The sequence below is a fragment of the Bradysia coprophila genome, unplaced genomic scaffold, assembly GCF_014529535.1.
Source record: "Bradysia coprophila strain Holo2 unplaced genomic scaffold, BU_Bcop_v1 contig_24, whole genome shotgun sequence".
Lineage (NCBI taxonomy): Eukaryota > Metazoa > Arthropoda > Insecta > Diptera > Sciaridae > Bradysia > Bradysia coprophila.
In genome coordinates, this window is record NW_023503501.1 from 8,001,721 (window position 1) to 8,029,591 (window position 27,871).

At 34.0% G+C, this 27,871-nt stretch overlaps 1 protein-coding gene and 1 long non-coding RNA gene across 6 annotated transcripts in view; one reads left to right on the forward strand and one right to left on the reverse strand.

Annotated features, from left to right (window-relative positions):
• LOC119077736 (RNA-binding protein Musashi homolog 2) overlaps nt 1-27,278 on the reverse strand; it is a 90,038-nt gene extending 62,760 nt beyond the window's left edge. For 4 of the 5 annotated variants that reach the window (XR_005087861.1, XR_005087860.1, XM_037185017.1 and 1 more), the window contains exon 1: nt 26,559-27,278. Coding sequence is in view for 3 of the 5 variants with exons in the window: in XM_037185017.1 (XP_037040912.1) it covers nt 26,559-26,659 (101 nt within the window). In the remaining 2 variants the exon portion in view is untranslated. The remainder of the gene's footprint in view (nt 1-26,558) is intronic. The other variant, XM_037185016.1, reaches the window with a different exon arrangement.
• Nucleotides 143-18,289, forward strand: LOC119077739. The gene is made up of 4 exons (XR_005087863.1): nt 143-273; nt 2,713-2,718; nt 9,268-9,278; nt 18,277-18,289. It is a non-coding gene; the product is annotated as an uncharacterized LOC119077739 (long non-coding RNA).
• Nucleotides 27,279-27,871: the final 593 nt, after the last annotated feature.

Sequence of the window (27,871 nt, forward strand, 5' to 3'; positions counted from 1 at the left end):
TTTGGGTCATAACAAACGTTTGTTTGAAGGGTAGGGTGGTAAAGTTGGCGCTTTTCGAAATAATGTAAAAATAGTTATTAAAGACATCTAGTGCAAAGTACTTTATTAGGCTCTACACGTATAATTATGACACGAGGCCGCAGGCCGTGTGATAAAACACATCGTGAGCCTAATCAAGTACTTTGCACCGAGATTCATACAACGTTTTATGCAACAGAGGGATCTAAAGTTCGCAGTTTTCGAACATTATGATCTCGAGTTGCATAAAACTATGTTTGTTTCATCGATTTTCGTACATTCATAACACTACGCGTTTCTTGTTTTGACCATTGATGAATCCGTAACTGAGAAAGTTTTTTTTAGAAAATCAAGAAAGTCAAGAGAAATTAACTTAAAGAGAAATTGTGAAATAATTTTCTTGAAATTTGTTCGTTTTTCGATTCAGTTCAACCTAAAGAAAATTCTAGGAAAATTCGAGGAAAATTCGACGTAAGGAAAATATACTCCTAGGTATTGGGGTATTGTGGTGTATTGAAACATACAATTATCACTGCTAGTTAGATTGTCAAATCATATAAAACAACAAAACTGGTACGTACAGAAATATTCTGTTTAATAATTAATTAAAACACGGAAACCTAACCTAACCACTAACCACCGATGAAAAATGCAACTTAATTAAATGCAACGAGTATTATTTTATAAGAATATTCTTGGAACTAAGATTTTATGAAAACAAAACTTATGAAAACTCTTACTCTATGCTAATGTTTGTAATGGCACAGTATATATTTTCTTCGTAGTTACAATATGAGGCACATCACGTTGATGCAGTGTTTACTCACCTGTAAATAAAAATAAAAAAGAATTATAAAACTGGAGAAAATTTCAAGTATTTTTAAGTTAAAGGTAAGTGCATATTACTTAAGAAAGAGGTATTTTATTCAAAAATTTGAGGTAATATTTCACTGCAGTGAATAAAGCTTCACTTTTCCCGAAGTTTTTGAGTAGCTTTTTTTTAAATATGGCCAGTTCCATAACGTTATCTAATATCAAGTTCAAATTAAGAAAAGAGTAATGAAAAAAATTCTGCTGATAAGGTTTTACCTTTCAATGAAAGTGTAAAACAGGTATGATCTATTGTCCGCCCGGAGGACATAAAAATTTGATTTTCGCACTTAAACGCACTCATTTTCATATTGTTTTGACATAAAATGTGAGTGCGTTTAAGACGAATTCGCCGATCGACCATACCTGTTCTAGACTTTCATTGTTACCATTTCCACGTACTTCCGTGTAACTATCAGCACTTTTATTTGTATGAATGCACCAGCTGAAAACTGCTGAAGCAAATTCATGTCTAAGTTTAACTGACGTCGACTACAATTTTTGTTAATTTGTTGATCAAAGGAAATGAGCCGACAACATCTAAATAAAATATAAATATTTGACATTTCCTATGGCAGAAAGACAGATTTGACAGAAAGAAATGTCAAACTGATTTTTTTTCCTCTCTGTTATGGAACTCGCCATATATTTTTTAATCTGGGAAAAAAACACCCTACTCGTCCGTACTGTCCATGCACGTTTTTCGTACAGAGCCAACGAAAATGTTCACCAAAATAACGTCATTATGTACACACATACCATATAGTCGGTAATGTGTATGTGTATAAGAAAACGTCAGACTCATAATTCAGTAACTTCACATTAAAATTACATGTAGTGGTCTATATAATACAAGTATCCGCAGACATAATATATAATTTTCAATTCACCAGCTGACACCATGTATTACGTTCGCTTATAGAACGAAACATTCGAAATAGAAGAAAGAAGAAACATTTTCGTTACATGCACTGCCAGGTGGTTGTTACATCTTTCGGCAGCCAAAATGGAAAACGATGAATAGTCAGCTGTCATTTTGCGAACGAGCAACACATATATGATATGTACCCAACCTAGTATATGCATGATGCGACGAAATTTTCCAACACAAAATTCAGTTTTTTTTTTGTCGAACCAAATTGTTTTGTCGAAATAAAATAAAATGAAGCGCGCAAAGAGATGATTTGATTAATTGCTAATTTTATAAAATAAAACACACAAAAAAAAACGAGCCACACACTTAACGAAATGAACGGACTTGTCTTTTATTCTCGCTTTTAATTTATTTCGGGCGAGCTAATTTAAAACGGTTCTCATGGCAATGACTAGAACGATGATATTGATAATTGTCTGAGTGCTAAAATATGAAATCAATGTTGGCCATTTACTAAAAAAAAATCTTAAAAAAATTCGTCTCTCTCGGTGAATGAATTTTTACGAAAATACAAAACTATTTAAATCTAAAGTAAATAAATTTTCTGTTGAAAGGTTGTTGGTTATCAACTTTACGCCATGCCACACTGAAAATGGATTTTATTTACAGTGGAATTAACTCGGTCGTATTCGTTATTTTGTTTTAATATCGACTTGGATGACACTCCATGATAAAAAGCAATTAGCTTGAGTAAATAAGGAAAGTCGGTTGATGTAACACTTAAAGTTTTTTTTTGTTTCCTAATAATTCACGCACGTCTATGCAGACAGCATGTTATTAGTGTCGGAAAAAGAAATCATAATAAAACTTTTGATTTTAGTATAATTTCCTCAATCAATTATAAGCATGAAAATGCTAGCACTTTCGATCATTACCCGAATTTGTTCAAGTAAATTGTAGCTGTATCGTTGATGTGTAGGGTGTGTAGGCGAAAGAAAACGAAAATGTCATCGTAAACTTAAACGAACACACACAGTTGTTTCGATAAGCTTTCGAGAAAACGTCTCTTTCTGTTTCACACCGTCTTAATCATAAAGAAAAGAAACGTCCGAAACTTATTCTCAGAAAAACATCCGTGTTTTTTGTAACAATCCCGACAAAGTTGCAAGGTGTTTTTAGTTGACTTCCTTCGTGTAGGTATTTTTTATTCTCTAAATGATTTATTACTTCGTGCTGCTTAATGGCGTGCCAACATTTTATTTGTAACCAGAATGAACAAACACAGTTTTTATTGCTAAAAGGTGCAAATTGTCATCGGCTGTAGATTTTGATCAAAGTCCCAGTTAGTAATTTATGAAATTACACAATTACGGGATTATATCGAAATAATCCATTTTAATGATGTAAGCATACCGGAAAAACTGGAAATCAATACCGTTCGGCCAACCAACTTAGTTCCAATAATTTCCGTTGTGGGTAAATAGTAAATTTCTTCGCAATGAGGCACGTTTGAATCGATTTAATGCGTAGTTTTAGACGAGTAATGGTCGCCTGAGAATATGTCGGAAAAACGGAAATTATTTTGACACAGAATTGAAAAGGGTTGCAGTTATCCCGAGTTATCATTGATACTAAAAGGTGACGACTAATGGACGTAGGTACTCGAAGAGTGTGAGTACCTACATCTGAACCGTATTCATTTGCTATTATAGTTTCGTATAATCGCTGGAGCTCAGGGTTGGACTGTGCTTTTCATGCTCTACATTTTGTCGGGTAAAATTTCAATATACTCCACCTGCGACTCCTTGCAACTATACCAACATTTTTTCCTCAGATGTCATCGTATGTTACGTCACTGTTTGTAAATATTTGTTTAGGCAAGTGTGAGGTTTGCGAAACGATCCGAAGGCGAGTGGATTAATCACACGTCCCTAATGCTCAAAACAAACGAGGCATTGAAAACGTGTTTTGGTCCTAGTTTTCATTAACAGATGCAGCAGTCGCGATTTTGAATAGAAAAAGTTCTAACTTCATTTGACAGTTTTGAAAATTTCGTCATGAAAAATAGGACCAAAACACGTTTTCAATGCCTCGTTTGTTTTCAGCATAAACAAGCATTTACAAGCAACGTAACACATTTTACATGTTTGTGGACATGTATAAGCATGTAAGCATCTAAAAATTCCTCTGTGAACATCATAAGAACTATTCTTTGCAAAACAGAAAGTAGCGCACAACTAGAGTAGTCTGATCCTGCTGTAAGTGACCACTTTGCATAAAAAGGATAAGGTAAGTGGGTAAGTGTATCGCGACAATATGATTAAATCTGTTACTTCAACTGTTCAAAGTATTTTGTAGTGTTTGCCACAATAGTCATTGGCATAGCTAGTGACAAAAATTTGAAAAATCGAGTTTTCGTGTGAATCCGAGGCGAAGGTTATGACTGTATCTGTTCCTCTGATTTCACCATGTCGATAACAGATCCTTACATTAAGTTAACATCTGGATTTGTGTTTTCCAAGAACTAATCTATGATCATATCCAATCAACCGACATAATGTATTCAGAATGCATTACGAGTATATTACAGAGTTTCCATTTCGAATTTGACAAACAACCAATTGTTTCGAATATAATGCTAATAGAAATATTGATATCGTTCACCGAAACAAACTTGCTGAAATGCAACCTACAATCTAATATACGGATTGACGTAACCACAAAACTTGATTCATTTATTCAAGTCACTCAACCACCGTCTTACCTCTCCCTTGCTTATCGTGTACCACATATACTACTGTGAATGTTCAATATCTTACGTATTGAAGAACTACTTGTATATTGAACACATACGTTGTTCTTAAGTTGTTCTTTGTTCGTTCAGGCTGTTTCCTGACGATGTGTTGATATCTTTGTTCGAAATCCTTGGTTTTCGCTTGGTTATAAACTTTTAGGTTTCAACATTGCATTTCGGTTTGGTTTCTATATTATAATAGCGATCACGTTCATGATTGTGCATACAATGCATTCGTTGAATGTGTAAAGCTGTGCTACAAATGCAACATACATTTTTTTTCGGGTATACGTTGGGATGTGTTGGTATATTTAACATAAAAGAAATGAATAAAAGGAGATGATGCATGAGAGCATGAATGTAGTCATTTAGTTGATTAAAAATTTGCATAACAAAAGTGTGATACACATGATAAACAACCAAAAATAAATCCAGTTAGTTTTTTTAAAACTCTGGCAACGATAGCTAAATAGAAAACAATGACGTCGAGTAAAAACAATGGAGTCATAGTTTAGAATTAGCTAAAAAAAACAACATTGCGAACGTATACACATCGGCGACATTTGTATCCATACTCATACTCATTCCCATTTCAATACAATTTCAGATATCTATCGACTTCACTTGGTTATATAAGATGTGTAGAATACATCCGAAATACATCTGCAAACATATCTTCAGACGCTATAAGAACTTTGTCGCTACATTCAAACGTTACGATTGAAAAACTTTGAATTCAGCAAACTTTTGCATGCCACTTTCAATGGCTCGGAAAACAAACTTCTGTGTTTTATGTCGTCATATCACCTGTATTCGATATCAAAATGCAGCATATGTGAAAATTCGATTAACAGAAATTAGCTTACGGAAGTACGGTTCAGATCGGAAATAATTTACCGAAAAAAATGCGATCACAGAAAGAACGGTAGATACGTTGTTTCTACAAAATGATTTTAGCAAAAGTCTGAAGCGATTTTTTTTTGTCGTGAACACGTTGGTCTGTATAAGTAAATGGAATTCCGAATCGATGGTAATATTCGAACGTTGTTTTATTTGGGTTTACCATTATATTTAATGTCGTTAACGTTACATTTTCCAGAAATTGACAGATATTGGTCGAAATTGAGTGAAATAACGGTAAATTGCTAAAAAATATTAGTAAAGCAACCATTCCATTGGTGAGCCCAGAAATTTAGTTGCCGTTATCCTAATTCCAAATGTGATTAGTTCTGTATCATCGTCGAATCGTAAAGTAAAATAAATGTTTTACATTCCATTTTGTACTTCTCACCATCTCTGACCCACTGTCGGATTTTATTGAAGACATGTTCAGAAATGATATGAAGCAATGACTTTCTTATGTGACGAACATCAGCCATATAAGTGATGCATATAAAACGACTTCCATGTACCAATGTCACTTATGTACACATTTGTAATGAAAGCTCAAAATTGTCTCATAAAAGAGCATTAAAAGTTCGAAATTTACCCTGATAACGAAATCGTAATGGGACAATAATTTCGCCGTTTTTATTATATACATTGGCGGGTGCGAGAATTTCACAGAAAACTTTGCATTCAATTTATTTTTCAAATTTATAACGGAACGACATTCCGAATTGTTACAGTGCCAAATTTCTTTTCCCTTTAACTTATCGGAAAATTTGAAAACTGGTAGGCAGGATATCGAAAAATGCGAAAAATTGTAGGAAGGATTTGTAGTAGGTGTGGTGTATCACAATGTACATCGCCATTCTTCTGCTTGAAATGTGTGCACACTTTGCAGACACGCAACAGAAATGGTTTTAGATCAAAGCTCACAATGAGGCAAATGAAAAATGAAAATTTCTCGTAGATTTATGCAAATATACAAACGAAACAGACAAAGAACAAAAAGCAAACAGTGAAATGGATTTTTTTTTATCAATTTTGATTACACCTTTTTGCCTATCCGCAATCTATAATCAATTGTGAATAGCGTGCTTCAAACGCTCAAATATTTTGTATCAATAAGCAATGTCATTATCGAGTACCTGATAATTACATCCGCTTCTACATCAGCAATATTAAATCAGCTGGAGTCTAATTTAAAACTATGATGACAACTTTCGACCAGAAATTATGCCCACTGTCGACCGACGAACGTCTTTATTCGTTTTTAACGATGCCAATATCGGGCTCCGAAAAATCATCTTTGCTATCGATAATAAAATCGTCATCCCTTTAATCAGCAACATTTATCTGCACCCACTTACAAACTTTGTTTGTTAAAGTCATCAAAATTAAACAAGCTGCAAAATACTTTGACAACATAATGAAGCAAGTTATCAGAGCTGGCCCGAAATATTTACCTATTATTTCATCACAATGTCAACACGGACACAGTGCACACTGTACGTAACGTACATATACACTATCCTTTATTTATTCTCCTACTATAATCAATGCGAACCAATAACGGAATAACAGTCTTGTTTTGTGTAGCATACCGTTGGTCCCTGTACAGTTTCGAAATCTAGTTTCAGTTAATTATATTTCTTTGACCTTTTCTGTAACGAAATTTTATGGTAAACTGAATGTAACTGAATCGAATTCCGAGTCACAGTAGAATTTAAGATAGAGAAAGTGAGCGCACCATCAATCCATTGATGTGGACGATTGTAGGTGAAATTACTCGACACGGCCATGCATTTCGATTATCAGAATTGGTTTGAAATGGTATGCTATTAAATCGAGCTGAGAATTGTAATGAGCGATATGACCTGTCCCAAGTAGAAATGAAAGGTGCAATCTCAGTTGAGCGAAATAAGTTTTTTTTTATATTAAAGAAATTCAAATGATGCTTCATTTTGACCTGGGTAGGGACAGGCTACATCGGGAATGGAAATATTTTTTTCTTCCCGTGAGGCAAAATTTCCCGGTAACCAAAAACGTTAAGTGGTGGTCTACATATTTCACGACGGTTTGTTCGCCAAAAGTTTGATTTCCCAGTAAACAAATTTTGGGCCGAAATATTTCCCGATAACTAGCCTACCGCATTTTTCCTTGCCCGGGCCGCACTGAGCGAAATTTTCTTACGTGCTATGCGTATATCATTCGTGCTCCCTGTTAAAAAGTATGGTAAGGTAGTTATGCAGCGGCCTCGAATATAATACGTGCGAGACGTATTTCTCTTCCACAAAGATTTAAAAATATAAATTTTATTGAATTCATCTACGGTTGACAGTAATTAATATACATTTCAGAAGTTATTGGTAACAAATATTTCAAATTAACAATTAACTTCTTCGGGAATTGAACCGGGGACCTCTGGATCATGAGCCAACGACCTTTCTAATGCTGCAGTACAGCAGTGTTAGTTGACATTTCTTATTGTATAAGCGTACTTTGAAAGCCATAAACGTGTGTGGCATATAAGTTACCCAGAGCACGTTATAACCGCAACGCACATAAACAATGATGATCTTCTTCGTGTTACGAAATATCAATATGATGCAAATTCATTGCTTAGGACGAACATCCATTGTACACGCTTAACATACGTGGTGAGGGCTTATCTTCCGTCCCACTCGTAAGTTATTCACATTCCACGTACATCACCACAATACGTAACACATGAATATTCAAACGTGACAACCGAAATACGTAACTACGTTTTCAATATGTCTCACGTATATAAAACAGTGTCCATGTATCATATACGTCAGTGAAGTAAATTACACCTATCCGAGAAATTTTACACATACCCGAAGTATTGTCTGAATTTTCTTTTTCTAGGTGTACGTACATACCTAACTTCATTGCATCCTCTGAGGTAGTGTGATGTACAGTTTTCTACATTATCATTTTGTTCTACATTTGTTCCCATTAATGTGCTTGAATATCATCACAATTTATATACCTTTTGCATATGTCGAGCGACTATTTCCTTTTGGTTTATACAAACGAGAATTTGTACTCGAACTGAGTATTAGCAATTTAACTTTAAAACCAGACAATCGATTACGAAACGTTAGAACACAATTCGTTCACCCATCACCGACACCATCAATGCACTAAAATTGGCTGGAGTCCAGTGAATTTATATTCATTGATATTGGTATCGAAATCACCATCAATCAATAACATTTTCACCTGAAATCAAATCTATTGCACTATATAAAATGTAAATTGAATATTCATTTCCAGCGTGAACTCTGTAGTGTAGTTTTGTTGTAGCCAGGCGGTGAGTTGCTTTATAAATGTTTCGTCTATTTGAGTTTTCATTCATTCAAATTGATTGTTTATGCAAATTATTTTTGTATTTTTTATGATTATTGTTTGTTTGGGTTTTATTAGTATTTTCATTTCTTTCTTCTTCATTTTTTTTTTCGTCTGCGGTTTTTCGTTGTATTAACTGATGTGTTTAGTGGGCTCATATATATGCGCCTCAAAACACTATTATGCGTACCAATAGTTTGTTTAGACGGTTTTATTTATTTAACTTATCAGTTTTATATGGGCGATAATCACAATAATAAAGTGTGATTTATGTGATGAGGCGAGTTAGTAATCAATGATGCAGGAAAGTATTCATACGAACACGGAATGAATGGGATGGGATTATAATGCGTATGAAAGAAAATGAAGAATTAATTGAATTGTAATACGGTTTTATGTTCAATTTAATTTATTAGTCACATCAAACGTAATTTAGGTCAAAGAAGTGCAGAACAGATGAACGTTATTTTGTAGGATTAAAACCGTAATTGTTTTAGAGCCTCTTGTCAGCAAATTGCCGAAGGATTTAATTCTCTGAGTAAAATAATTATCGACAGAATGCTTCGCTTATTTTATAGATTTTTGTTACGACTTCAATATCACAGTCTCGACAACACTAGCTTAGACATAATCTGATTCGATTATATTTTTTTTCTCTTTCTTCAACACACAAACATTATTCCCTTGACGGAAAGTCAGGGTCTGATGACATAAAATCAATTTGTAGGAAGAGTACTAAAAATGGGCACCAAAGAGTTTAAAACTGATTTATCGCCGACTTCGCAGGATCACTAATTATATTTACATGATAGTCGATATTATTGCGGCTTGGGCACTGCACTGGAATATGAAATTTTTACCACAAAAAAAACTTTACTAATTATGCTGGTCAAGAATGCGAAACCGACCTCGATACCCATCGAACAGAGTGTGAAATAGTAGCAACACGATTCTTTAGTGTTTAAGTGAAAACACTTCAAAAAATGCGCACAACCGCTGCTTAATGTACATTTAAAAATCCTTAGAATAATAATAATGACGTCATACTCATCACGAAACCATAGCAACAGTTACAAAATTAATTTCAAATTTAATATCCTGAAAAAGTGCATTAAATGCTTATAAAATAATGAAATTCGCGTAGACAATAAAATATTAATTTTACATTGTGGTATACCAGCGGGACCGTTGGTTCATATTGAATTATATCTCTTCAAAAGTAGAATTTAAAAAAATTTAAAATTGTACAGAATATGACACTGTATCAGGGCCTGTTTTCAGAATTTGTTTCTTGAAATTCTCGAAAATTACCCGGGAATTTTTTAGTTTAACAATTTCGAGCATTTTAAAGAATTTTGGGAGTTTCAAGAATTCGAAAATTTGGATAAATTTCGAGAATTTTCAAAAATAATTTTTACGAAAATAGACCCTGCTCTGTATCACATAAAAAAGCAGTCGAATCATATTCTAGGGTAATTCACGTTTAGCAGTCACTCTGTCAGCATAGAGCTTTTTTATTGAATTTATGCATTCCACTATATACATACACGCAGATAGACCAATTTATTGAATGGTTCGATAGGACTCAAGGAAACGAAGCCAGTAAAATGAACACGATGAATGCAATAAAAGGAGTTGATATATTTCATTTTCTGCCGTTCTGCTAGATAGTTTTATTTGATTTATTGTCGGATTAAGTGTGATGACTTTCTTCACTTTATATTTAGACTGTACATTTCTTCGCAATTACCTTTCAAAATTGAATTTTCCATTTATCAACAGATATGAATTGAAAATTTAAAATCATTTCACCGAGTAAAATCTGTGTCGTACTTCATTCCACATATAGATAATACCTCCCTTCAATTTCATCATAAAATTTCGCGGAAATATGAATGTATCTCATTCATTTATTCATTGTGTGTTTATGTATGCTCACTAATTTGTTATTCGAATAATATTTATTTACCGTCTAGAGTCTAGACTCAAGTACAAGATCAAAAATCCGAATAAATATTCTTTTCCGCCAAGGTAAAACATTGCGCAATGATGAGGTGAAGAGGGTATGATGAATATGCATGCACACAAACATAGTCAATATAAAAAACGAATGGCTTATTGCGGTCTGCGGGCTTAAATAAAAAAATTTAAAAAATGTGTCGCTTGATTTGCTTTTAAAACATTTTCGATAATTAATAAACAAAAAATCATAAAATTATACGAGGTACACGAACCCTGGGCAACAGTCATCATTGTTTACCAGTTAATTTTGGTCTATTAACAAAACACATTAGCAACAGCTTATAATCAAATTGTCCAGACTTAATCCTAGCTTTGGTGAAACGACTTGTGAAAACTGTCGCATGACACTGCTACAGTGCTACAGCCAAGCATCGATAAACTCGGTTAATCTTGATCTCAATCATTATTAGTTAGTCATGCATACAGATACAGAGTCTGAGAAAAGAAAGAAAGAAAATTATTTCCATTTTTCGTTAGTCGCCGACGTACAGACCTCCAAAAAATCAGTATGATTGAGTTCTGATTAGTTACATGGCAGACATAAAAAAAAGTAAAAATAATTTTACACAACGTGTTGTTATACCAACGAGCGTACCAATTAAATTTTGTTATTAAATTACTCAACAATAGAGACATTGTTTTTGACGAGGTTTTTGGAGACAAAAAAAAAATAATTTTCTTCTAAGCAAAAAACGAGAACGTGCAGACGCTTGCACATTTTTTGTTACTTATACAGAAGACGGAAAAAAAACCTCAGCCAAAAATTTACTCGACAAAAAAAAAATTAATGAAATTATGCCAAACCAATATACACTCAAGTACACAAAACAACGAATTACTTGGATTTTCAGTGCGTGGGATTTTCGTGAAGTGAATTCCAGATCAATATTTTACTTTCGTTTTATTTTATTAATTTTTTTTTTCTTTACTTCGTGCTTATGAGCTGTGACAGCTGAAGGAAGTTGTTTGCTTTATATTTTGCTTTTCGCCTAATTTTTTGTGTGTATTTTATGAATTAATTAGCCATTTGAATAATTGAGTTGTTACATAAGACTCATTGTGGATGTGTCTCAAAAATTGATTTTGAATTGCGATCAAAGATTTTTTTTGCCGATTAGACGGTGTCACATTTCATGGTCTATTTACCATACATAGCAAAAATTTATTTGTTGGTATTTCAGCAATGGACCCCTGTCCAAATATGAAAAATTGCTACCGCAAGATTAGTGTAGGAATGGTGGGCGGGTAATTTTATTGAATCATTTTAAAGTCACTTAAGACATGAAGAACGATGTGTACATCATAATAACGTATTATCTGACACGCTACACCAGATATACGATCATATTATACGATTAGAAGTTTTTTTTTGTTTTTTGTTTCAATGAAGAACACGTTGTCCTTCCCGACGACACTGTAACATAGTAGATAATAAGCAACAAAAACAATGAGCATTCTACTGAAGTTGGTATTTTGTTCATTAGATTTATATATATATGACGTTAGGTAGGTAGGTATGAAATAAACACTAACGCAACTGAAACGTCGTCATTGATTTTCGAAAGTGGATACCAGTAATTATTAAACTAATGAATAATAAAATGATAATTATCTGAACTAATTAATTGTTTATTAAAGAAAATTACTTCGCATGATGGGAAATCTATTTTCTTTTCCTCGTTAGACCCACACTGTACGGAGTAATAGTAACCAGTCTATTAGGTTTATGTATTATCGTGTAACGTTCAGAATTATGATAAACTGTACTGGTCCGTCGTCCTGGGCAGTTGGGAGCAAAAGTTAGGCCGATTTAGTACGCCATTGGTTGTGATTTCATTTTCCTCGTTAGAGTAGCGCCATATGGAGTAATAGTAACTAGTCTCTTATTGCGTTATCGTGCAACATTATGACAAAACGTACAGGTCCGTCGTGTTCTGGGGAATTGTGAACGGGAAAAAAGCCGATTAAGTACGTCAGATGTCAACAAAACATTAGCAACTGTTAGCCTTTTGATCGACAGGTTCTTTTTACAGTAAAGGTAATCGAGAAGTCGAGAAGGACGGAACAAATGACGATATAACAAAAAGCATGATCAAAATAATGAAGTAAAAGATTCGATTCAATCTCATGAAAATACAAATGAAGTAATAGATCCGATAGTAAAACTGCTGCTATACTCGCAGTCTGTAAAAGGTTAAGCCGATTTGATTTATTGGTTAGTAAGCTAGTGTCGTTTGGTTGTTCTGGTTTCTTTGACAGTACAATAAAATCTTGAAAAGAAGCCGATTTTTATAATCTTTTTCATTCGAATGGTAGAGCAATTACCGTAAATAAAGATGCAAAAATTGTGGGTTCAAAGGACTTCTCTTTCGTGTCGTTAATATTATAATGGTAAAAGTCTTGATAAGAATGACATATCGCTGGAAACCTGTTCCATTTTCGGGTTTTGGGTCACCGAAATTATGTTCGACCGTACATAACAGAGCCATAACCTAAACGCTTTTGCGAACATTTCGTCAACAATAATTGTTTAGTTTTTCTACAGCAGAGAAATTTCAGCATGAGTTTGCTTCAGCTGTTTATATTGTTTATACGGTTTTATACGGGTTATACGGGCGTGTGAGTAGCAGATTCAACTGTATAAACGAATGAAGCAAATTCATGCTGGAATTTCACTGTATGGATGATGTTTTGACAGCTTAAATAGGCTTGGAACAGACCTATTTAGATGATCTTAATTTCATTCATGCAGATTTCAAAGTGAGTGATTTCGTGTGAGTCTTTTTTACAAACACTACGTGTTTGCCTTGCCTGGCTGATTATTCAAGTTTTATAATTTGAAAACTTCGAAAGGGACGGAGGAAAGTAATAAGAAAAGAAAAAGTTTCGTGGAGTGGGTAGATCGGAACGTACAGTCGGAATGCAAAAATGAAACACAATATAAAGGGAATCCATTTCCAATAAATGATTTAACGTTGAGTTATTGACCCGAATAGACTGTTTACGGACATATACTAAGTAAACAACAATTACTGAATTTTATACTCCAATCACTAAAGAACGAATGTTGAAGGTACATACACCGAAACTGATAGTACTTTATTTTCGAAAATGAAACATTTTCAACAATAAATAAATTCTTTGTTGTAAAAGTTCACTGTACGCTATTTCCTTAATCCAAGCATTGTCTCAAACCAACATTAAATAACAACAAATCGGCATGGTATTAAGTTACATATTTTGCTTTTATTTCTCAAGGTTAATAGTTCTACAATTCGCAGAACATAAATTTGTTTCTATGTTTTATTTCATTCGTTCTTTCATTCATTCTTGTAATCTGGTATAGTCACATCAGCATGATCTGTATCGCTAAACAAATGTTTTGTTCGAAGAGGAGAAAAAAAAAACGTTCGTTATCATCTAACGTATCATTTGTGAACGACGCTAGTTTTGGATTATACAATTTACTTTATTCATTCTACTGAATTATAGTCGATGTTGTGCAACCAAATGCTTACTTAATAATTAACTGACAACTAATTTGTAATAACATAAACAATGATCAGCAATTACGATGCATTTCAATGCAGATCTACATATTTATCTATTGAACATGTAATTTAATTATACACGAGACAGTTTTGTGCTTGGATATTTGTTATTTGTGTAAGTATCATGTACAGACTGTTGGTCTGTTTGCACAATAATGTAAACGGTTTCTGGTTTTGCACCGAAGAAAATAAATTCGATTTTCAATTTTCACTTTAGCCACTCGGTGATAGAGATAATGCTATTGAATGTAAAGCTTCCTTTAGCTGAAAGTGACATAACAATGTTAGAAGAAATCTCCACTAAAGTGGGTTTAGCATCAATTAACCATTTAACTAGAGACTGCTAGTGGTTGACAACGATAACAAAGATAACAGCATAAGTCATCATATAGACATCATACGTATCATTGAGTGCTCACGTTTTTTTCATAGCTAACCCAGATCTCTCTTGCACGCAAAAATGTATGGAATTTTCGTTGAAAATTTATGTAGCATACGATTTTGTATACCCCCTGAGACGCGTGCGTACTTTGTGAATGGCTCCTTATATTACGTTTTGTATAGCCCATTGTCGGAACTGGTCAGGTCAATCTGAAAGCTGACCTAAAGAACTTGAAATCTGAGTTTGTCTGTCAGAATCCGATACTATAACCCGGCACAAAATATTGTTTTGACTCAGAACCACTGAAGATTTTTTTTTTTATTTTCGTAGCGACCTCGTTAAAGTAAAATTTGAAACCCGCTTTTTTTGGGCATTGTAAAGCTGTTTTCATCGACCTGAGTGACCTAACTGTCCTTATCGACTTGAAAATATTTTTGTGGCTTAGTAGCTTTCAAACGACGCCAATCTTGAGGCTTTATTCGAGAAAATGTAATTTTGGGAACGAATAAATGGAGGGCTACTTAAACGAACCAAAAATATTTCGAAAAACTAAATTATGTTTTTGGTGTCATTTTCTTGGCATGTATAGTTAAGTTACATTGGGCTACGGCATTCGATTTCGAAATTTTCTTATTTCTGGCGACGCTACTTGTAAGTACCTCAGTAAAAATAAATTATTTTCTACTTGGACACAAACAAAGTTTCTGATTCGAGTGTGTCAGAAAGTTACGCTGAAGAAGTGAAATATATAGCCAGATTGAATCGTTATATGACGATACGCTTATGGTTATTAGAGGTTAAAATAATGGTGAAAACCATCACCACCAAATATGCCTTCTTGTAGCGGAACTCCGGACGAACGCTCTTTAAAATCGAAGTCATGGTACTCTAACTGCTGATGAACATAAAATGCACGTCAACCTAAAATAATAACAGAAGATTACGCGCAATTTTTTCTTCTTCTAATAAAAACATAAAACTTATGGCGTCCAAATTGTGCGTTTTTTTGTCGTAACACGTAAATCTTTATGAGACTCTCTCCATTGTCAAATTATTGTTCAATTTCACAATGTGTTTCATTATTTGAACCGATTGTGACGCAAAATATAAAATTACCATACAAAGCCATGGGCCATTTTTTTTTTTCTTTGTATGTACGATGTACGTAGCGCGTTGTGTGGCGTTGTACAGATGTAAATGGTGAGTTAGATGTTTCTCACGCATGATACATTTACCATTTTACGCGTATGATAAAAATTGAGAGAATGGCTTTTGTGTGTGAAAAGTAATAGAGAGAAAGAAGTAGTACCTGGTATGTGTTGCACAATGTGTTCTTCAATGTTATTTTAATAACACTCAAGAAAAATCTAATAAAGGGAGAAATCTCACGTATATATCAGTCCTGCATGATAGCCAAGAACACTGACGATGGCATGGCTGTATAACTTGGAGAGGATCAAGCGGATAAAGATACAGACCGACCACATCTAAATTTTCACAGAAAGAATTCACCTATCGTCGTCCTGATGTGGTGAATTTGTTTATGTGTAAAATCATGAAAAGTGGTCCCGGGCATCTAGCAAATTGCGTGACCTTCCTCAGTTTAGGAGTTTGGACTCCTAATAGATACACTCCTGATGCATTTCACAGTCAGCTTACATTGTAGACTGATCTATGACTTATATCTTAAGGAGGACGCTAACGTTGATAGGCTTGTGAATGTGTCAATCATCACACAAACTCCAAGCTGATGATACAAGAAAGGTATTGGTCCCAAAAGATGAATGAAATTTAAAAATAAAAATTTTTTCATAGATTGTCATCCCAACAAAAGAAAGTTTGACCTAACAGACATGACAGACCTCTTAATAAAAAAGATTATGTTCGAAATGCAGTGATCATTTGTGTTTTTCAAGCGAATATTTTTTGCATTGGGTAGCGAAATAATGTAAATCGCGGGTTGCGTTGCGAGTGAATGACATGCACACAGACTCTGGATTTCTTTACGTTTTCAGTTGCTAAGGAATTTTGTATTCCTAAGAATATTAAAATGTTTCAAGGCAGTCGTAAATGGTAAGAAATTGATAGAAATGAGATATGAATTATGAACTCACAAGTGCATTTGAACTTTTCAGTTAATATGTTGGAAAAATTGTTAGCATTTCTCGTTAAACTTCATAAAAAGTAAGGAAGCTAATGTTCAGAAAAATTCCTTTATCAATTCATTTCATGTAAAAGACTTAGTTCTCCCAGTTACTGTTAGCTTCATACAAAAATCTGAACATTCAACACGAATTTTTAAAATATTTTCGCTGTATGCTATCAACATTGCACTTTTTGTTCTTCTAACAAACATTGTTGCCAAATCGATTAGAATTTGCGATAAAACGTTTATTATAAACCATTAGCTGCTTTCTTCTTTTTTTTCTCCTTTCTTCGAACATTAAAAGTTCTAAAAGCGTTACAATCCTCGACACACTGGGCATCTTGATCTATCCACATAAAATGAATAATTAAATAGACTCATCTAAATTGTCAACAAATATGTTTATTTTAGTAACGAACACATTAATTAGCATTTAGTATTCTTAAGCATAAAGTATAGCGTGTCGTGTATGTTGTGTTTTAGATGAGATATGAACAAACAATTTCACACGAAAAATATTTAGCAAGTTTTGGTTTTGGTTTTATTATTATTATTATGAATATGGGCGAGGAAAATATGGTTTTACTGAGTAAAATCAACGAACAATGCCAATGGTGTTATTTGCTGGCTTAAATTTAGTAAAATGTTTTATTGAGAGACGGTGGTTTTCCTTAATTTATTAAATTATCGACATACTTCACGTCGTGTACTGAAACTATCCGAAAATATCGTCGAATATGTAAATAGTGAGCGTGTTGTTCTACAAAATTAATTCAGGAGAATCGAAAATCGGAGTCATTGAATAAACAATAAGGCAGCAATTATGGCAGTCAAATAAAAACAAAAATTATTAAAGCCAACCTTTGCTCCAATAATACATTGGTATGCCTGGGAGGTATATCATATTATGTATCTATGCATGTTTGTTCATACATACCCGGAACACAACATTTTACACATGATATTTGCCATGACGACTTCCTGACAGTAACTATTTTCGTATCAACTGCTGAGAAAACTGACATTTCGAACCGAAGAACAACGTTGAACAACGTATCGGGTGTGTAAAACAACATTTCGACACATACCGAAAACGAAACTTTTTGTACGAAAGCAAATGTCATTTCACATTTGCGCAGTCGAAGTACAGAAATATTTTATTTCGAAAATTGTGTTAAATAATTGCCCCAGGCAGCAGACGAATTAATTTCCAGGTGTGATATTGAGTTTTGGGGGTGTGCTTTGTTAACTTTTGGACCGTGCGGTAGAAGAACATTTATACAACGGAAGTAATAAAATGATTAATTCACATTGTCAACTCTCAAAGACGAATTTACTTTCTAGAATTAACTAAAGAAGAATCAAATATTTAATTGGCAAATTTCAATTCAATTCATTAGATTTGATTCGGTTCATAGTATTGATTTGTGGGAGCATCGTTGCAATATTTTCCTCTTTTTGATTGAAATATTCCTTAAAAACCTTATAGAAACGGCTAGTCATCTGTCTATCGACAATAACGACAACATGAAGCCACTAGCTCTGCCTAGTTTCCTCTTATAAAGAGAAATGTCTGATAAAAATATTGAAGTAATAGATTTCGTATCCAACACTAGTCTAGGGGTTAAACAAATGAAGTAACAGATGTAATGATAATTACATGGAACAGAGCTTGTACTACTTACGGACGGCGTTATGCACTAACCGTACTTACAAACATAGCTAACGCCGACCCGTACGAAACACCTATTCGTATCAAAAGCCTTTAATGTGAAACTCTTTATTTATCTTACTTCATTTTCTTCTCTGCTGAAAAACTATTCTCACTTTAAAATCACTTACATTATCGACTCTTTGCCTTGCTATCATCAACAAATAAATTACCGGAGGCAATATAGACAGCCCCGTACGAAGACAAATTTCATAAATTCCTATTATTTAAACAGCTATATTTAACTATATTTCACTATAAATAAACATTTCACAGATAAATATATGCTATTATATAGCTCTATATGCCTGTATATAGCTTAATATAGCTGTATATAGATATATATAGATGTCCATATATGGAATGCCTGAAACACCCCACACACATAACAAATTATTTCCATGTTAACAGAAACACTCTAAGTACCATTTTTCCCAAGATATATCACTTTTAATAAAATCCAATATGGCCGCCGGCAGCCATTTTGTTAGGAGACCGAAAATAGTACCGACGCTTTACATTCGTTAATACCTTTCAAACAAAAAAAAATCATGAAATTCGGTCAAAATTTACTCGAGATATTGACAAAATACTCCACGTTCACTGTACGGCCGAGTAGCCAGAGAAGAGCTCACTCCAAGAGACCTAGCTCACGCTCCGGAAAACATAATTTCATAAACTTTTTTTTTCCTGATCGGTCAATACCTATCTTTTAAAGCGAAATTAGTCGATATCGGTTCAAATTTGGCCAACCTACAAGCAAAAACTGCTTGCCGCCCTGTGCCTGTTTCACACCAAGGGGTCTAACTCATGAGTCGGTCATCCGATTTCCATAAACTTTTTTGTTTATTGTAAATACCTTTTATTTGACGTATCACTGACAAGTGTAGTGCTTAAATGTCTGGAGATATCGTCGAAAAACACTTAGGCACTTATTGGGCCCCAGCTCCGGAGAGGTCGATCCGAAATCACCCATCTTCGAACTTAGCCTGTCTTTTGACATTACCAAACGAGGAAAAAAAGAATTTTTAAAATCGGATGCGTTTTACTCAAGTTAGAGAACCCACAGACAGACGGACAGACGGACGGACATTTTTTTTCGCGGATTTGGCATCTCTATACAACCACAATAGGTTTCCCCTTACTCAGGGAGTCCAATTCGACGTGTTACAAACGTATGCGTAAACCTATAAGACCCCAGTACTTCGTACGGGTCTAAAAAGATCCAAAAGATACACATCAGGATACCCATGAAATTTTAGGATACAAAAAATAAGTACGGTTAGTGCATAACGCCGTATTGTATCATTTATCATACACATTTGCTGGTTGTGATATTGCTTATGGTATTTTGTTTTGCGTTCCACTACGGTCAAGTTAAAAGTATTCGAGTCATTTACGGCCTGTATTGATTGTATTATTTTCATACCAACAGAATGAATTGAATTTTTGTGTCGAATGACATGAGAAAACATCTGGAATTCATTCTCCGGTGAATATGGCAGAAAAACCTCCTTGTTACAGTGGACGTCAGTGAAATTTAGATCAAAGTTTCAGCGATTTCTCAGCTGGTATATGCTACCATATGAACAGTTTTGTTTGTATGTTTGTCATACAAACATCGCATGAATCATGCAATATGCAATGTACATATATAGAACTAGACCTGTGAGTATAATAGAATTGACCTCATAACTTCTAATCCTTATGATTTATAAATCGAGTGTCGACTTATATAAGTTATAATCCTTCTAATGGACGACCAGACTAAATCAATATTGAATGTTTTTTATGATATCCTAAAAGGAAAGCATACTTCATATCCCGTCATTTTTTTTTTTTTTCAAAAAGGAAACGATTTTCTGAGAAAATAGAATCTGTTTTAGAATCACTTAACATCGTGGAGTACGAAGACATACAAGTATTTTTTTGTGGAACCTCGTTAGTTAGATTTAAAATTGTGTCGGAAAAGAGCTCTGAAAAGACCTGCCTACATTATATCTAATATGGGAAACCAGGCAAGTTAAAGAAAAATAAACCTTGTTTATGTCGAATGTACGTGACTCCGAAGCCATACAACTGTTACTTCGAAAACACATTGTGTGCTCGTTCTATCGATGGATAAGAGATGGTAAAGCTGTGCAATTACGGCACAAACTCACATATATATTTTCTGTGTTTGTTTTTGAATTAATTTGATTAAAACAATTGTTCCGTACTGATCCAATAAATAACTTTGGTCAACGGGTGGTATGTTTGTTTCTATCACCACACCGGTTGAATTGGTATGAAGAAATTGTCATAGCCACAAATATTCCATTGTTGGACTCAGTGGAGGCTCGAAAGTGATAGAAGCACAGCATTCGAATGAAAATATTCGCGTTTCGGGAAAAAGATACACTTAATTCTGTGTGTGGATTGTATGGACTTCGCATATAATTTTGTGCTGAGGTGAAGGAGGGATTTTAAATCATTTTGCTAAATATAGATCTGTTCGGAATATCTTTCGAGTTTATTATTGACAACAGCAAATTATGGACAATTCCAGCTATAAAGTGGAAATTGCTATCACCCCACACTGCATGTCCTCTTATAGATTTCTCACGGTTGCTTGGGCACCTTCATCTTTTAAATTGTTGTTTAGGTATCATAAGGTGTTACACGAAAAACTTTGTATAATCTATAAGGGAGCTGTACCAGCCTAGTTTAGTAAACTTTCTTTAGGATTTTTAAGAATTTTTAGAAATTTTGAAAATTATTTCTTGTGCATTCTTAAATTTTTTCAAAATTTCTTAATTTTGAAAATCTAACGGAACTTTTAAGAAATTTGAGAATTTTTGGAATTTAATTCTTCAATATCTTTCCTTATATTTAAGGATTTTATTCAAGAATTTTCAAGAATTTTATTCCTAAAATAGGTCATAACTGCTCTGCAGAAAAATTTGGGGAAATAACGTCTGAATAAGAGAGGTATTTGGCTTAAGCTCGTTAATATACCCACGGGCAAAAATTCTTTTTTCAACTCTTTGATGCGTCTAACTAGCTATATTGACGATAAAAAAATAATTCAAAGTGGTGTCGGCGTTTTCGGTTCAAGACCTCTCTAGGCATGTATAGGTCATCCCCCAAAAAAGTTTCCGATCTTTGAAAGACGATTTTCAAAAGAATGCATCTGATGAGTTAAACGAAAAGTTGTGTCCAAAAAGTGAAACTGAACCAACATAACTTCCATTAACACGGCGCCAGCCCAGCACCTTCTATATTATCTATAACTGCGAGTCAGACTCTCTACTTTCCTGTTTCGTTTGTTTTTCGTAGAATCATTAAATGTGATAAAATCAACAGAAAATGGTTAGATATCGTATACAGGGTTAGATCCCTCCTTGAATTGTAGATACAACTTCACAGAAATTGTTACATTTTCAATTTTCAATTTCATTTTACTGTAGCATTTAGTATTCGAACCCATAGGTTATAACAGCCGGCACAGCAACGTTTAACATTTTCTCGTGAACTCTAAGAGTTCAATGTTCCTACATTTTAAATGTCTAAAAAGATTTTTTTTTTTTCGTTTAAAATACAATTTGCATTGTTATTTTATCCAATGAACAAATGAATTCGACAAACGAAATGATGTGGTTCACAGAAATTAATTCCATTAAATGGTTTGCAATCAGAAATGAATAAACAAAAAAAAATCACTTTATTATTGCGTGGTTTTGTTTGAAATCAAAGGTCAAAATAAATTATTGTTTTCCAAACACAAATCAAATTCCACACAGTACATTTGGAACGTTCAAATGCCGTTTTAAAATCTCGCTGTTCGATCTTGATTGAATATCGAAATACCAAATCATAATTTGCAATTTATAATAATACGTGAATGGATGCAATTCGGATTTAATAATACCGTGCATGTGCTATCTACCTACTTAATCTGGTTTCTATTTTGATGTAGGAACGAGAAGTTGTCTGACTTGAATGTTGCGTTACTATTACCCTAGTTTTCAGACATACGAATCGGTTTACTCAGCGAACATTTATATCCGTTCTACGAATTGACAGATTTAAAATTTATCCAGAGATTTTGTAGCAAAAATTCTTATATTTTTAATAAATCTTGGATCTGGAACATCTTATTCCCTGAAGCAATGTCACGTCGTCTTATCTCTTAATTCGACATCGACATGGGAAGAAAAATGAAATTCTCAGAAACAAAAGATGCCGCAATTACTAGTTGTATTGTCAAACGATTTTTTTTTGTTTACAAATTCTTGTCTTTGCTTACAGCCATAAAGGGAAAAAAATGGTTTCTCCAACGTATTTTCGTTTGAGTCAGTCGACAATCATCCTAATCCATATTCCCTTAATCTTTTCCCGGGAACTCTGTTTATTTTGTTGTCCTGCTTACTGTAAAGGGACACAATTGAAAATTCGGAAAAAGCACAAAGAGGGATTATTTTGGAAAACAAACTCCTGAAATTGGACACACTTTCCGAAACGCAACCAAAACATCAAAAAACTGTTTCTACTTGATTGCTAGTGATCTCACCGTCACCAGCTTTCCAATGACACTAGTAGTGGTAGCGAGTGGAGAATCACTACTTTGTGATCAATATCGTTAATCAGTGTCAGCAATATGATTCATTTAAGTATGCAGTGATTAAGCACCATATTTTACGATTAATTGGATCCCTGGTTCATCATGTTAATCACGTCAATAACAAAGAGTGATTTCCCTCTCGATTGGCAGTGGCCCAATGGATGTGCCTGTAATGTTTAAATTTGAGCAAATTCAGCTGCTGATTCACCTTGTCGAAATCAGGAACTGATGTTCGATAATTTGGTTGCGTTTTGGATGTAGAGGAACCCCTAGAAGTTCGCCGAAATAGTCAAATTTTTACACGTATGCACTACTGCCCGGAACTCAGTGTGGATGAATCTTCAATCCAATAAGCTCTATTTGCTTTGAAAGTACATGCAATTACCTTTCGAATGACAACCCACACGAAACTTGTACCTTTCATGTACCCGGAGATATTTCCATAGGAAAACTGCACCGGTTTTCGATTTTAAAATTGGTCTTGGCTTCTGAGAACCAATACATCTCCAGGCACGAATAAAAAAAATCACTGGAAAATCCGTCCGACTTTAGCGGGCTGTTTCTCAAAAGAATCCCTCACACGCAGCATTTACGTACGAAACGAACGTTGCGAAGCAAATGTTTAGCTGTACACAATATGCTTTTGATCCAAATCTGTTTAGGATGATGAAAATGGAAATGGCAGAGATAATCAGATTTTGATCTTTGTACAACGTAAGTTAACAATTTACGACCGAGACTGTACCATTTTTACAATTATTACTGAAATGACATTGGCCTTCGTTGTACAACGTGAAAATGAAAAAAAAGGTGATAAACATTGTTGTGAGCACATTCTCTTGCCTTCGAAACCATTTCAATATGAATGTATTGTATATGCATAAAGTATCGTAAGACGTATCGTCGATTATGGCTTCAACATTGGTATTGTGTTTTGTGCACACAATTGAAAAGTTAAATTTAATCTTACTCCGAGACGGCTTGAAAAATTACTTTCATTTCAGTTTATGAACGGTGGGAGCTCAATGGATCTTTTTGTACACTGCCGACCAATTATTGAGTATAATAAATATCGTTTATAAAGCCCTTGGATCACCACTACCAAGTTGCCAAAAGTTTGCTCGCAAAATACCAATTCCATTGGAAAAGTCTCTATCTACCGGCAAATAAAACTTAACATTACACAGCACGAGAAATTCCATTCGAATATTCACTCTCTGTATATGGCTGTTGGTTCGCCCGAAAACCATTCGTATAATGTGGAAGACAGAAGACAAAAAATGCTCCGAAATATATTTCATTCCACTTGTAATTTTAGCCAGTCATAAATCTATCCAGAACTTTAACCCATTATCCATCGACACAACAATATTCTTCAGTTTTAATTACAACATAGTCGTAGTATGTATACACAGTGTGGACCAGTGGAAAAACCAATACCAATTTCTCACACAACCACCGAAAAATGTGTGTAATTCAACCGAAAATACACCAAAAAAAAAAGAAGAAGGAAAATCAATATGAGACAACCCTGAAACATTTGTATGGTTAAATATATCTCATTCGAGTAGAAATTTTCAGAGCTGATTTTCTTACGATGGTAGTGGTGTGTGGATGGGTATACATTGCTCAGGGATTATAATATAAACAGCTCAGCTACGAAACGACCGACACCATCAACATTATTTTTTTCTTTCTTCTGCTTTATAGGTCTTCTTCGACTTTAAAAACGTAAAATCCATGCCGTATAAAGAAACAACGAAATGCACCGTATATAGTATAGTAACGTCGGTTGGTTATACTATCGCATATCATAATATTCGTTGCTTTCTATACTTTGTTGGTGAATCTATTCTGTGTATATTTCAATTGGAAACAAGTTTTTATCGTTTGGAACTTCGTTTTTTTTCCTATGCACACCATATATAACGTTCACTTACATTACAGCACACACATTTATAAAAGGCATAAGCGAAAAAGGAACAAATAAAAACCTTAAATTCAGTGTGTATATGTGCTGCATAGCATTTTGTAGACAATCGTGAATATATATCGAAGAAACAAAACAACGAGAGAAGAAAGAAAAAAAACAACCCCAAACGCAAGCTGTGTATATTAAAAGAAGTTAAGGTTGTTACGGAATAAAAAGACAAAAATTTATTGAACATGAAGAAGTACACCGAACGTAGTGAAGGTATTAAATGTATGTAAATTTTCCAAAGTGGCCCGGTGTTTTGTCGATGAAACTGGTATATTACCTGAGCATACATACGTACGTTGTTTTACGTGCGATGATATTTTCGTTGTGTTTCACCCTTTAGCGTGGTTCCACAACAAAACGGAATTTTCGGAACCGAAAGCAAAACTTATTCTTTTCACGCACATTTTATATTTCGTTGTTTTCTAAATAAATTACGACGTCTTGCTGGAAACACACATAAAATGTGTTCCATTTATTCCACAAAAAAAATAAAGAATAAAAAAAGAGTTCTGCCTCCGTTCCCTATATTTCAAATCAAACATCCTCGAGCCATTTCCCACATACATATTATTCAGTCAAACGAATCGATCTAAAATATTTATGACAGTTGCCGCTACACGAAATTGTGTACCAGTCATGTCAACATATTAAGCTTAAGTTTGCACTTATTGCGAGAGAGTAGGATGAGCTATTGGATTGATTTTGCAAATCGCCACCGGTAAACTTACCCCCACAAAATCGGAATCAGTTCTGACGGTATGTTAAATCAATGGGATTTAATTTCAATTTGTAATAACATTCCCCAGCGTGCAGAACGTACAGAACGAGTGCTTGGAGCTGGATGCAAGCAATGTATGATGATCAGATTGGAAAGACAGAAATTTGCACAATTACAGGTAAAGTAATCAAGGAATCGGACCTGTCTTTTTTTTAAAAATAATAAAAATTCTGGATTTCCCATCGCATCGTTAAACAACTTTTTTTTGAGGTATTAGTGAGTCATAAATCGATTATAATTATTGACGAGAGACTGCAGTATAGTATAGATTAACTTTGATTTGGACAATAATGGTACAGGTTATACTAAGAATTTCTTCATTATAACCAATTTCTTTGGACACCGTTACTGTAGAAGGTTAGTAAAGTCACAATGTTTTGAAATTTAAATGAAATAAAGAAAAAAAAATTGAAAGAGATTTATGTGTACCTGAAAATATCGTTCATTAAAACCGTAGTTAGCCTCACATCGTATTTGCGTTGTAATACGCTTAAAGCATACAATTCAGGTATAAATTTATGAACGAACGAAAGAAGCAAATAAAACCACCAAAATAACAGCAACTCACCTGAGATTTGGCATTGGCAATGCTGCAGCTGCTTGCATTGGTGGTGGTACGTTGTACGGGAAAGGCAGCTTAGCCGCTACGGCCGGATTCTCAAACAACATGCTATAATTTATAATTTTGACGCTTTTGTTTGGATCGATTCAAAAGGGAAAAATAATTATTTTTCTTTTTCGATCAAATTGTGTTTTGATCGTTGAGCACAAATTATTTATTTATGAATAAAACACTCTCCTTTCGATATAGCACTAAATTGAATTTCTAAATTTTTTTTCTTTGAATTTCCTTTTTTTTAAAGAGAACTAAAATCGTCACGCTACTATATAATAATCACAGTGTTGTAAAAACCACTTTTTATTTAGTTACATGTAAACACGTAATCCTCATCGACGAAAATCGGCTTTAATTATATTGCTTCTGATATTTATTATATCCACTCTTTCCGAATTTCGGGGCTGTCATTAATAAAAAGCCTGCGAAATGGTGATTTTCACGGATTGTATTGTTATATGCCACTTGAAAACAACTGTCGGGCATTTGCAAACAAAAACACTACAAACAAAAAAAATGTGAAAAAAACGCCATAGACTTTTTAAAACCAGCTCATGAGAAAATCACAATTAGTAACGTTAATAATCACAAAAGGCGATGTAAATCGAGCACTCGCACAAGCTGTGTATGTTTACTAAACAACGGCAGAAACCGGACTGAAAATGTGTGAGCTCTGAGAAATGTAGTGGCAATAAAACAAGTCGTTTTTTCTTTGGTTTGTCTCTAAAATTGAGAGAGAAATAATCTTAAAGAGTGCATCCATGTGGGGTTTGAAGAGAACATTTCATGTTCTAGCGTTCATGTTATTATGTCTTTTGTTCTCTTAGATGGAGTTTTACAGAGGTTTCAATGTTTGCATTAATGAAGTATGCGTGGGACCGTGTTGGTGTGAGTTAAACACCATTTTATGCAGATTTTTACCGTGGAAAATTAGCGCAAAATTTTAAATGTAAAGATTACCATTCTCTTAAAGCTGCTTTATCTGCTTGGACGAGATAAAAAATATTCATCGGCTTCGTTCAGGACATCTTACATGCTACGAGTAGGAAATCTGTGAGATCTTCTAATGTTGCTTGAGGTTTATTTATGGGTGGTCCCTTAGCTAATTTTTTTTTCATTCATATTCTTATAACCGACTAGAAGTGCCACTCGTAACCTAAAAGACTTGCAAGACTTGTAGCAGTTTCAAAACGATGTAAATTAATTGAAATTTCCCTATTGCGAAATGGATAATAACCATTAGTGCAAACGCAATAGTGGTCAAC